The sequence below is a fragment of the Pan paniscus genome, chromosome 19 (genome assembly GCF_029289425.2).
Source record: "Pan paniscus chromosome 19, NHGRI_mPanPan1-v2.0_pri, whole genome shotgun sequence".
NCBI lineage: Eukaryota > Metazoa > Chordata > Mammalia > Primates > Hominidae > Pan > Pan paniscus.
The window spans coordinates 75,285,969-75,298,966 of NC_073268.2; the positions used below are offsets into that span (position 1 = coordinate 75,285,969).

Sequence of the window (12,998 nt, forward strand, 5' to 3'; positions counted from 1 at the left end):
GTTGGCAAATAAATATCACATATGCAGCCCTTCCTCCTTCCCATGCTTGTGGCAGACTACGCTATTTTCTGCCATGTCCAGACACAGCTCCTTGATACAGCACTCTAAGCAACCATTTTCTAGACATCTCAGTCTCACTAGTACTTACAGGAACCAGCTAAGCTGCTAGATTTAATAAGTATTACCAAGTTTTCTGCCATGGTTACATAATTCAAGACAGCACACTTCTTTATTAACCATGTCAAGTCCAAATGCTTATTTTTAAATAAACAGAAATAAGAGCTGTTATACTTCAGGGTATCAGGAAAATCTTTCAATAGTTCAAACTGACTGCTGAGTTTCAAAATTTAAGTTACATCAGGTTTATTTTTCAAAGCAACACTCAGAGCTAAAGCTAAACAAATCTAACCTGTCAACTGAAAGCATTACCTCCAGGTCTGTTTGCTTCTGTAGTTTTTGTATCATATTCATAGTCTTATTCACAGTAGCACAAATGTGGCTCTTAGTCTCTTTCTGCTCAACAGCAACTGGTTTAAAGCGGGCATACAAAGTTTGATATCGAGACTTTATCACTGACAATTCCTTTAAGAGTGTAACTGGATTTTTCTACATCAGGAAAAAAGTGAACATGTATTAAATTATGAAAGATTAAGCTTTTTAAGAATTAAAATACTGTATACATACAACACATTCTACCATCCATTTAATTGAACACTGTTGAGTATTTAATTATGTAGCCACATGACATCAGATGGGAGGTGGGGAAGACAGAAAAGTATAAGACCTAGATCCTATTCTCAAGGAATTTATAGCCTAGGTACAGAAATAACCCACCAAAAAAATTAGCAATATTAAACAGCAAATAAGGGTCACCTTAGATATATAACATTTGATGGATAGTTCATAATAATAAATTATACAATATTTCTAAAATACAATTCTAAATGCTATTCAGAAGAAGATAAAAGGCACTATTAGTATTTGTTCTTAAAGAATAAGACAACTTGAAACTACTTATAAAAATCTTTTTTTTTTTTGAGATGGAGTCTCACTCTGTTGCCCAGGCTGGAGTGCAGTGGCACAATCTCGGCTCACTGCAAGCTCCACCTCCCAGGTTCATGCCATTCTCCTGCCTCAGCCTCCGGAGTAGCTGGGACTACAGGCGCCCGCCACCACGCCCAGCTAATTTTTTGTATTTTTAGTAGAGAAGGGGTTTCACCGTGTTAGCAAGGATGGTCTCAATCTCCTGACCTTGTGATCCACCCACCTCAACCTCCCAAAGTGCTGGGATTACAGGCGTAAGCCACTGCACCCGGCCAAAATTCGTAAACATACTATCATGGGGATAAAGTATGTATAAATATCAATTTACTTATATACACACAAAATATAAAATTCATGCCAACCCAACTGTATTTATAAACTATGCTGGTTTTCCAGATTTATTTTGTAATATAAATTACCACTATTCCATAAAAGACATTTCAATTGAGCCCCTTCTGCCACTTGGTAATTCTTTTCTTTAATTTTCTTTTTTAAATAGATACAGGAATCTCACTGTGTTGCCCAGGCTGGTCTTAAACTCCTGGCCTCAAGTGATCCTCCTGCATCAGCCTCCCAAAGTGCTAGAATTACAGGTGTGAGCCACTGTACCCTGCCAGATTTCTTTTTTTATGATTAGGTAAGATTCATGTATTTTCAGGCCCCACCAAGTGACAGCACAATTAATAAAAAGATCTATACCATAACTGTAAATTTTCGCAGGATAGAAAAAATATTCTGAAACTTCCAGGTGATAGGTAAGGGACTGGGGTAGGCTGAGGAGGAAAGCACAGACAAAGGATCAGGAATGAGAATGGCATCCATTTTTCAACAGCAACAATAGAAGCTAGAAAACCACGAAGTAATGATGTTAAAATTAAGAGAAAATCTCCAATCTAGAATCCTATATTCAACCAAACCACTCATCAAACAAAGGGGGTTAGGCCGGGCACGGTGGCTCACGCCTGTAATCCCAGCACTTTGGGAGGCCAAGGCGGGCAGATCATGAGGTCAGAAAATCGAGACCATCCTGGCTAACACGGTGAAACCCCGTCTCTACGAAAAATACAAAAAATTAGCTGGGCATTGTGGCGGGCACCTGTAGTCCCACCTACTCAAGAGGCTGAGGCAGGAGAATCACTTGAACCTGGGAGGCAGAGGTTGCTGTGAGCCGAGATCGTGCCACTGCACTCCAGCCTGGGCGACTGAGGGAGACTCCATCTCAAAAAAAGAAAAAAAAAGAAAAAGGGTTAAAGGGTGCAATAAAGACTTTTTCAAACATTCAGCATCTCAAAAAGTTAACTTTCTGTGTAATCTTCCTCAGGAAGCGTCTAAATGATATACTTCCAGATCAAAGAAATAAACCACCAAAGAGTGAAACATATGATACAACACAGGAATAAAACAAAGGGAAGTACCAAAATAATGGTAAAGAAATCCCAGAAATGCCGGGCGCAGTGGCTCATGACTGTAATCTCAACACTTTGGGAGGCCGAGACGGGTGGATCACCTGAGGTCAGGAGTTCGAGACCAGCCCGGCCAACATAGCGAAACCCCGTCTCTACTAAAAATACAAAAATTAGCCGGGCATTGTGGTGGGCGCCTGTAGTCCTTGCTGCTCAGTAGGCTGAGGCAGGAGAATCACTTGAGCCCGGGAGGCAGAGGTGGCAGTGAGCCGAGATGGCACCATTGCATTCCAGCCTGGGTGACAAGAGCAAAACTCCCTCTCAAAAAAAAAAAAAAGGTCGGGCGCGGTGGCTCACGCCTGTAATCCCAGCACTTTGGGAGGCCGAGGCGGGCGGATTGCCTGAACTCAGGAGTTCGAGACCAGCCTGGCCAACATGGTGAAACACCGTCTCTACTAAAATACAAAAAAAAAAAAAAAAAAATTAGCCAGGCGTGTCGGCATGCGCCTGTAGTCCCAGCTACTCAGGAGGCTGAGGTGGGAGAATTGTTTGAACCTGGGAGGCAGAGGTTGTAGTGATCCAAGATCACGCCACTGCACTCCAGCCTAACCACAGAGTGCGACTCCATCTGAAAAAAAAAAAAAAATCCCAGAAAGACAGCAATTCAAGAAGCTATAGAGCAGGAGGTCAGATGGGAGCAGGATAGAGACACCAGAAAGGATAGGATGTTTCCATGGGAGAAAATAAAACTTAAAGAACATGTAGTGTGTCTGACAATATTGAGAAGAGTTTTACAGTTGTTAGAAATGTCTGAGGCTGAATTAGTGAAAAGTATATAGAAAAACTAAGCAGGCCGGGCCATGGTGGCTCATGCTTGTAATTCTAGCACTTTGGGATGCCAAGGCGGGAGGATCGCTTGAGGTCAGGAGTTCGATACCAGCCTGGGCAACATAGCATGAAACCTCATCTCTACAAAAAATAATTAAAAGGCTGGGTGCAGTGACTCAAGCCTGCAAGTCCCAGCACTTTGGGAGACCAAGAGGGGCAGATCACTTGAGGTCAGGAGTTCCAGAACAGCACGGCCAACATGGCGAAACCTCATCTCTACTAATAATACAAAAATTAGCCGGGCGTGGTAGCACACGCCTGTAGTCCCAGCTACTCGGGAGGCTGAGGTGGGAGGATCACTTGAGCCTGGGAGGCAGAGGTTGCAGTGAACCAAGATGGTACCACTGCACTCCAGCCTGGGCGACAGAGCAAGACTCCATCTCAAAAAATAATAACTATTATTATTTTTTAAATTAGCCAAGTGTGCTGGCACATGCCTATGGTGCTAGCTCCTCGGGCGGCTAAGCAGGGAGGATCACTTGGGCCTGGGAGGCAGATACTGCCGTAAGCCATGGTCACAGAGTAGCTGGGACTACAGGTGTGTGCCACCACACCCAGCTAATTTTTGTAGTTTTAGTAGAGATGAGGTTTCGCCATGTTGGCCAGGCTGGTCTAGAACTCCTGACCTCAGGTGATCTGCCTACCTCGGCCTCCCAAAGCGCTGGGATTACAAGCGTGAACCACTGCGCCCAACCTTTAAATTATTTTTTGTAGAGATGGGGCTTCTCTACGTTGCCCAGGCTGGTCTCAAACTCCTGCACTCCAGCCTGGGCGGCAGAGCAAAACCTTGTCTCAAAAAAAAAAAAAAAAAAAGAAAAGAAAAGAAAAGAAAAACTAAGCAAATGGAAGGAAAAAAAAGAAAACAATTATTAGCTCTAGAAAAATAAGTTGTGAAGAAAGGAAAGCAGACACAGTATTCAATAGGGCTTATATAAAAGAGTTACAGAAATTGTGAAGACAGGAATAAATATGGGTAGTAAAGTATTTAAACTTTATCTTCCATAGTACAAAATTCTTTTTTTTTTTTTTTTTTTTTTTAAGAGTTAGAATTGGCTGGGCGTGATGGCTAATGCCTGTAATCCCAGCACTTTGGGAAGCTGAAGCGGGTGGATCATGAGGTCAGGAGTGTGAGACCAGCCTGGCCAACACGGTGAAACCCTGAATCTACTAAAAATACAAAAATTAGCTGGGCAGGGTGGCATGTGCCTGTAATCCCAGCTACTCAGGAGGCTGAGGCAGGAGAATCGCTTGAACCTGGGAGGCGGAGGTTGCAGTGAGCCAAGATCATGTCACTGCACTCCAGCCTGGGCAACAGAGCAAGACTCTGTCTCGGGAAAAAAAAAAAAGTTAGAATCTTACTCTGTCACCTAGGCTGGAGTGCAGTGGTGCAATCATAGCTCACTTGAACTACTGGGCTCAAGTGATCCTCCCACCTCAGCATCCCAAGTAGCTGGGACTACAAGTGTGAGCTACTACACCAGGCCTATAGTAGGAAATTATTATTAATGATAACAGCTAATGTATAGCACTTACTCTGGACTAAACAGTTATATATGTTAACTAACTTTATTTTCTCTCAACCTCTGAGGTACGTAGTAATATTCCCATTTTACAGATGAGGAAATTAAAGTACAGAAAGGTTAACTGACTTGGCTAAAATCACAATGCTAATAAGAGGCAGAGCCAGGATGTGAAGTATAACAGTTCGTATCCAGGAAATTAGTAGATGTTTCAGATCAGGAAAAATAAAGATGCAGTACAAGGAAAACTATTGAGAAATATAAAGGAAATACCATAAGACACTGAGATGAGTGGTATCCTTCTTGAGGGTGGGAGTGTGAAGCATTATTCTTTGTAATTATAAGCTTTATATTTCTGTAACTCTTCAAATATATTCAAGAATTTGACAAAAATAAAAGTTTAGGCCGGGGTGGTGACTCACATCTATAATCCCAACACTTTGGGAGGCTGAGACAGGAGGATCGCTTGAGCCCAGGCAAGACCAGCCTAGTAAACATGGCAAAACCCCATCCCTACTAAAATACAAAAAATTAGAACCAGGTGTGGTGGCACACACCTGTATTTCCACCTACGCAGGAGACTGAGGTGGGAGGATCACCTGAGCCCAGGAGGTCGAAGCTGCAGTGAGCCATGATCATGCCACTGCACTCCAGCCTGGACAACAGAGTGAGACTCTGTCTGGGGAAAAAAAAAAAAAGTTTAACATTGGGAGGGAAATTGGTAGGAGGGAAGAAGTCATCTTCCTCATGAGGTGATAATAAATTATGTAACTTAATTATAAATGATCTTTAGGTAACTGGAATGTAGCTCAGTAGTGAAATACCCAGAGATCTGCATGTATTAATATAACTCAGGAGAATGATGAGTTCGCCAAATACAGATTCATACAGGAAAAAATAAAAGTGACAAGAACTAATCCTTGAGGATCTCACAAAACTAGGAAAGGAAAGTTGGTATATAAAGCATAAGAAATAAATGGCCATAGAGCTAAAAGAGAGGACAGGGTAGTTGGGCAGCTACCCATAATACATGTTTTTATGACATAAGCTCGATCAATAAGACTGACATGGCAGTGAGTAATTTAGGACAACATGATTTGCATTTATGGTCTGTTTATGACAGGTTAGGACTGTGGTTAGGACTTAGCACCATACCACAAAGGAAAAACTGTTGTGCGCATAGCCTGTTTTATTTGAGTAACTGGCTGTTGGGAACCACTACATTCTTTTTTTTTTTTTTTTGAGATGGAGTTTCGCTCTTGTTTCCCAGGCTGGAGTGCAATGGCGGGATCTCAGCTCACCACAACTTTCGCCTCCCAGGTTCAAGCAATTCTCCTGCCTCAGCCTCTCAAGTAGCTGGGATTACAGGCATGCGCCATTACACCTGGCTAATTTTGTATTTATTTATTTATTTATTTATTTATTTTAGTAGAGATGGGGTTTCTCCATGTTGGTCAGGCTGGTCTTGAACTCCTGGCCTCAGGTGATCCACCCGCCTTGGCCTCCCAAAGTGCTGGGATTACAGGTGTGAGCCACCGCGCCCGGCCAGGAGCCTCTACGATTCTTTTATTAGTGTTTGTAAACTGTGCTGCACTTTAGTTAATTTTGTGCCTATAATACTTCAATTCATTTTAGGGTTTTAGTTATCATGAGTGGATGATAAAAGGTTACAAGAATGGCTGAGCGAGGTGGCTCACGCCTGTAATCTCAGCTTTGGGAGGCCAAGACTGGTGGATCACCTGAGGTCAGGAGTTCGAGACCAGCCTGACCAACATGGTGAAACCCCGTCTCTAATAAAAATACAAAAATTAGCCAGGATAGTGGCGGGTACCTGTAATCCCAGCTACTCGGGAGGGTGAGGCAGGAGAATTGCTTGAACCCAGTGAGCCGAGATCATGCCATTGCATTCCAGCCTGGGCGACAGGGTGAGACTCCGTCTCCAAAAAAAAAAAAAAAAAATGGTTACAAAAATACATTAAAATACTCTGCTTATATGATAGTGCTGGTGATGGGAGAAAAGAAAAGCCAATATATGAACAAAAAGCTCAGTTCAATTAAGTCTTTTGAAAGAAACAAAAGGAAATGAATTATGCTACTAAGCTTAAAAGAATCTATAGGGAAAATGTTCATAAAATAAAATTATGTTTCTCTGCCGGGCGCGGTGGCTCACACCTGTAATCCCAGCACTTTGGGAGGCAGAGGCGGGCGGATCATGAGGTCAGGAGATCGAGACCATCCTGGCTAACACAGTGAAACCCCGCCTCTACTAAAAATACAAAAAATTAGCCAGGCGTGGTGGCGGGCGCCTGTAGTCCCAGCTACTGGGGAGGCTGAGGCAGGAGAATGACGTGAACCCGGGAGGCGGAGCTTGCAGTGAGCCGAGATCGCGCCACTGCACTCCAGCCTGGGCGACAGAGCGAGACTCCGTCTCAAAATAAATAAATAAATAAATAAATAAATAAAATTATGTTTCTGGAACAAATAAAGTTGAAGAATATAGTAATAGAAACTTATAGTTTCTTGTTAGCTCTCTGTAAATAAACAAATCCTAGCCAAAAATGTTGACTTTTATGCAGAATTACTGACTGCCTCCAAATCACAAGGGGTACTAGAATGAGGATAATGCAGCTAAACCAAATTATATGTATGGATGTGGGTGTGAGTATACAAACACACACACACACACCACAGTGGTTGGCACATAGTAATGTTCAATAAATATTTACTACTACTACAACCACCCTGCTGCCAGACAGAGGTGTTAGAGGCTACTGCAACTAGTTGTTTACTTTCTTTCCTGTTCCTTTACATGTATATAAATCATTAAGACTGATGTTGGACAAATCTACAAAGATTAAAATCATGGCTTTATTCCCAACTATAACACACAAAAAAGGGAGAAAGCAGAGATTTTCTTGAAGTTATTGAATATTACAGGAGTTAAAAAGTCATATTTCCTCAAAAATTGAAACACAGAATTACCATGTGATCCAGCAATTGCACTTCTGGGTATAAACCCGAAAGTTGAAAGCAGGTACTCAAACAGATACTTGCATACCAGTGTTCATAGTAGCATTATTCACAGTAGCCAAAAGGTGAAAGCAAACCAAATGTCCATTAACAGATGAATCGATAAACAAAATGTGGTACATACATTCAATGGAATATTATTCCACCTTAAAAAGAAACTGACACTGCTACACTATATATGAATCTTGAGAACATTATAAGTGACATACATGAGTCACAAAAAGACAAATATTATATGATTCTACTTATATGAGTCCCTAGAGTAGTCAAATTGATAGAGACAGAAAGTAGAATGGTGGCTGCTAGGAGTGGAAGAAAGGAACGTGGAGTTATTGTTTAATGGATATACATTAAACAATGGGGAGATGAAAACCTTCTGGAGATTGATGATGGTGATATTGTACAATAATGTGAATGTAGTTAATGCCAGTGAACTGTTCACTTAAAAAAGATTAAGATGGCTATCAGGTATAAGGACATGTGCCTGTAATCCCAGCTGCTAAGGATATTGAGGCCAGAGGATAAACCTAGGAATTGGAGTTCAGCCTGGACCATATTAGCCAGACCCTGTCTCAAAAAAAAAAAAAAAAAAAAAAAGGATTAAAATGGTAAATGTTGTTATTTACATTTTACTACAATTTCTTTTCTTTTCTTTTCTTTTGAGACAGAGTCTTGCTCTGTCGCCCAGGCTGGAGTTCAATGGCGCGATCTGGACTCACTGCAACCTTCACCTCCTGGGTTCAAGCAATTCTCCTGTCTCAGCCTCCCAAGTAGCTGGGGTTACAGGCTCGTGCCACCACGCCCGGCTAATTTTTGTATTTTTAGTAGAGACGGGTTTCATCATGTTAGCCAGGCTGGTCTTAAACTCCTGACATCAGATGATCAGCCTGCCTCAGTTTCCCAAAGTGCTGGGATTACAGGCATGAGCCACCACACCCAGCCCACAATTTTTTTTTTTTAACTGAGAATGTAAAATGCTTTAGATGCCTTGGAAAACAGTTTGGTAGTTCCTTAAAATATTAAACATGAGTTATCATATGGCCCGCAATTCTACTCCAAGGTATATACCCGAGAGAAATGAAAACACATGTCCACACAACAACTTGTAAATGTATGTTCATAGCAGCCAAAAGGTGGAAACAACACAAATGACCACCATCAACTGATGACTGGATAAGAAAATGGAGTATGGGCCGGGCACGGTGGCTCACACCTGTAATCCCAGCACTTTGGGAGGCCGAGGTGGGTGGATCATGAGGTCAGGAGTTTGAGACCAGCCTGGCCAACATGGTGAAACCCTGTCTCTACTGAAAATACAAAAATCAGCTGGTGTGGTGGCACGCACCTGTACTCCTAGCTACTCAGGAGGCTGAGGCAGGAGAATCACTTGAACCCAGGAGGCGGAGGTTGCAGTGAGCTGAGATTGCACCACTGCACTCCAGCCTAGGGGACAGAGCAAGACTCCATCTCAGAAAAAAAAAAAAGAGAGAAAAGAAGATGGAGTATAGCCATACAGTGGAGTATTACTCAGCAGTAAAAGCAAATGAAGTATTGATTGACGCTACAACATGGATGAAACTTAGAAACATCCTAAGTGGGCCAGGTGCAGTGGCTCATGCCTACAATCCCAGCACTTTGGGAGGCCGAGGAGGGTGGATCACCTGACGTCAGGAGTTCAAGACCAGCCTGGCCAACATGGCAAAACCCTGTCTCTATTAAAAAATACAAAAATTAGCCAGACGTGGTGGCACACACCAGTAGTCCCAGCTACTCAGGAAGTTGAGGCAGGAGAGTTGCTTGAACTCGGAAGGCGGAGGTTGCAGTGAGCAGAGATAGTGCCACTTCACTCCACCCTGGGTGACAGAGCGAGACTCGGTCTCAAAAAAAAAAAAAAAAAAAGAAACATCCTAAGTGAAAAAGTTAGACATGAAAGGTCATATATTATATGATTCTATTTATTTGAAATGTTCAGACAACAAATCTGTGGAGACAGAAAGTAGATTAGTCTTTGGGAGCTTGTGGGATAGCAGGGAAGGGTGGTAGGGAGTAGCTACTCATGGGTATGGGGTTTCTTTCTGAAGTGATGAAAATGTTATTGTGGCAATGGCTACAAAACCATGAATACTAAAAGCCACTTAATTGTATACTTTAAAGGGGTGAATTTAATGGTATACAAATTATAGCTCAATAAAGCTGCTTTTTTAAAAAGTTGCAGGAAAAAAAATACCCACAGGTGGAACAAAGATGAGAGATGGAAGTCAGAGGAAAAATGGGAGCACTACACATCAATGTCTTTCAAAACAGTACTTGAAAGATACTGACTAGGTCAGGCGTGGTGGCGCACGCCTATAATCCCAGCACTTTGGGAGGCCAAGGCAGATAGATCACTTGAGTCCAGGAGTTCAAAACCAACCTAGGCAACATGTTAAAATCCCATCTCCACTGGGTGTGGTAGTGTGCGCCTATAGTTCCAGGCACTTGGCGGACTGAGGTGGGAGGATTGCTTGAGCCCAGGAAGTCAAGGCTGAAGTGAGCTGAGATTTTGTTACCGCACTCCAGCCTGGGTGACAGAGTGAGACCCTATCTTAAACACACATACACACACACACACACACACACACACACACACGGTCTTTAAACTGATAAAAACAGATACTGCACTTGATCTTAGCCAAAAGGCTGAGAAGAAATATCACAGGAATCTTTAAGACAAAAGAAAGAAAGGAAGGAAGGGAAGGCAGGGGAAGGAAAGAGAAGGAATGAAGGAATGGAAGGGAAGGGAGGAAAGAAAGGAAGAAAAGGAAGGAAAGGGACAGGTGTGGTGGCTCACAACTAATCCCAGCACTTTAGGAGGCTGAGGCGGGTGGATCACTTGAGGTCAGGAGTTTGAGACCAGCCTAACATGGTGAAACCCCATCTCTACTAAAAAATACAAAAATTAGCCGAGCATGGTAGCCTGCGCCTGTAATCCCAGCTACTCGGGAGGCTGAGGCGGGAGAATCCCTTGAACCTGGGAGGTGGAGGCTGCAGTGACCCAAGATCACACCCCTGAACTCCAGCCTGGGTAACAGAAGGAAGGGAAAGGAAGGGAAGGGAGGAAAGGGAGGGAGAAGAAGGATGGGAGGAAGGAAAAGAGGGAGGGAGGGAAGGAAGGAAGGAAGGAGAGAAAGAGGGAAAGAGGGAAGGAGGGAAGGAAGGAAGGAAGGGAGGGAGGAAGGGAGGGAAAGGGGAAGGGAAGGAAGAGAGAAAAAGAGAGGGAGGGAGGAAGAGAGAAAGAGGCGGGGGGGAGAGAGAGAAAGAAAAAAGGGAAGAAAAAAGAGAAAGGAAAGAAAGAGAAAAGAATAGGGAGCTAGAACAGTACAAACTACACTCCCATAGAATTCTAGCATTCCATGAAATAAACAGTAAAAACTGAACATTCATGAAATTTTCCCAATTTTCTATAAAATGTTAGTTTAACTTGTACTTCTACCCAATCCAAAAAAAATTTTTTTTAATTGTATGGAATTTTTTTTTAACTGTGAAATGCAGTGTTTCTTGTCTGCTGGTAAGTGCTATCAAAGACAAATATTGGTCGGGCATGGTGGCTCATGCCTGTAATCCCAACACCTTGAGAGGCTGAGGTGGGCAGATCACTTGAGGTCAGGAGCTCAAGACCAGCCTGGCCAACATGGTGAAACTCCGTCTCTACTAAAAATACAAAAAAAAAAAAAAAAAAAAATTAGCTGGGCATTGTGGCGCACGCCTATAATCCCAGCTACTTGGGAGACTGAGGCAAGAGAATCGCTTGAACCCAGTAAGTGGAGGTTATGGTGAGCTGAGATTGCACCACTGCACTCCAGCCTGGGTGACAGAGTGATCCGTCTCAAAAAAAAAAAGATAAATATTAATTAAGCCTGATACCTGGGCTTTGGGGAAAAAAAGATAAACATTATTGAATTAGTGATTTTAGTGTTAATGTTAACAGACGATGCTTGGAGATTATTTACTTTCACCCCCATGAACATGTATGTATACTTATACTTAATGATTTTATGACATAAAGCAGAGTTAATGTTTCTAATCAACCTAAACTTAGAGTAATTAAATAGATAGCTTTATCTAGAAATCACTATTCATAAAATATAAGTAAAAAATCTAATAGTGTATCATTACCTTCCTCAGAGAATATGCTGACTGCCAGGACTTCTCCCCTCAAACTTACTGAAGAACAACTGCCCTAGAGGTAGCTATATTCTCTCTTGGAATTTCAGGGGCTGCCACAGTGGCTTGTACCTCTGAACTCAATGATTATTTTTTAAAGGTTAGGGGAAAAAAAGTAGCCACAAATTTCACGGACTATTGGTACTATTTCTCCAGTGTGCTATAACCAAACTTCCAACACAATGCAAGATTTTAAGATTCTATAAACTTAATAATATAATTCTTATGATCTATTACTATTAGGAATGCTATCAGAAAATTCTAAAGTATTCAGTTAAGGCTGATTTTTTTTAAGCTTATTTATTTCGGAGATTACCTCACTTGCTGAATCAGGATGATTAGTCTTGATTTCATATTCCAGCCTGTATTGAATGTAATCCAGATCAGACTCAGCTTTCTGGAACTAAAGATCAGCACAAATCATTATTGTGTAAACCAAAAGACTAATAGTAAACATGATACTTTATTCTTTTTTTCTCTTTACATTTGTTAGTATTTCAATAAGTGATACATACTCATTTGAAAATGTGGAAATAAAAAGTATATAAAATATCCATTATCCATAATAACTATGCTCTATGAAAAATTTAAAAAGTAGTTAACATTTTAAAGTCATTTCTCTATGCCTCTCTCTTACATTTTGAGCCAAAATCAAGATACTGAGTAGCCATTGCCAGATATTAATACAAAAAACTAATAATGACTTCAAGAATTTCCTAGGGTCACAGATACTCTCATCAGTTAGGCAGTGTTTTTCTACCTCTGGCAGAAAATACACTTTCAATTTAAAACACAGAACAAATTTATTTCAGGAATACTCATATTGTTACCTTTATTTGCAATCCCATTGATCAAAGAGCTACAACTATGTGCCACTAAAATTAAGAGGGCTTAAAGAGTCACAAAGTTC

General features: G+C 41.6%; 1 protein-coding gene and 1 pseudogene across 2 annotated transcripts in view; both read right to left on the reverse strand.

Annotated features, from left to right (window-relative positions):
• Positions 1 to 12,998, reverse strand: part of SKA2 (spindle and kinetochore associated complex subunit 2) — a 45,320-nt gene that overhangs the window by 8,743 nt on the left and 23,579 nt on the right. For both annotated transcript variants that reach the window (XM_003817368.5, XM_055101640.2), the window contains exons 2-3: positions 12,405 to 12,491; positions 430 to 606 (exon numbers count right to left, since the gene is read on the reverse strand). In XM_003817368.5, coding sequence (XP_003817416.1) covers positions 430 to 606; positions 12,405 to 12,491 — 264 coding nt within the window. The remainder of the gene's footprint in view (positions 1 to 429; positions 607 to 12,404; positions 12,492 to 12,998) is intronic.
• LOC117976726 (U2 spliceosomal RNA) lies at positions 10,400 to 10,576 on the reverse strand (annotated as a pseudogene).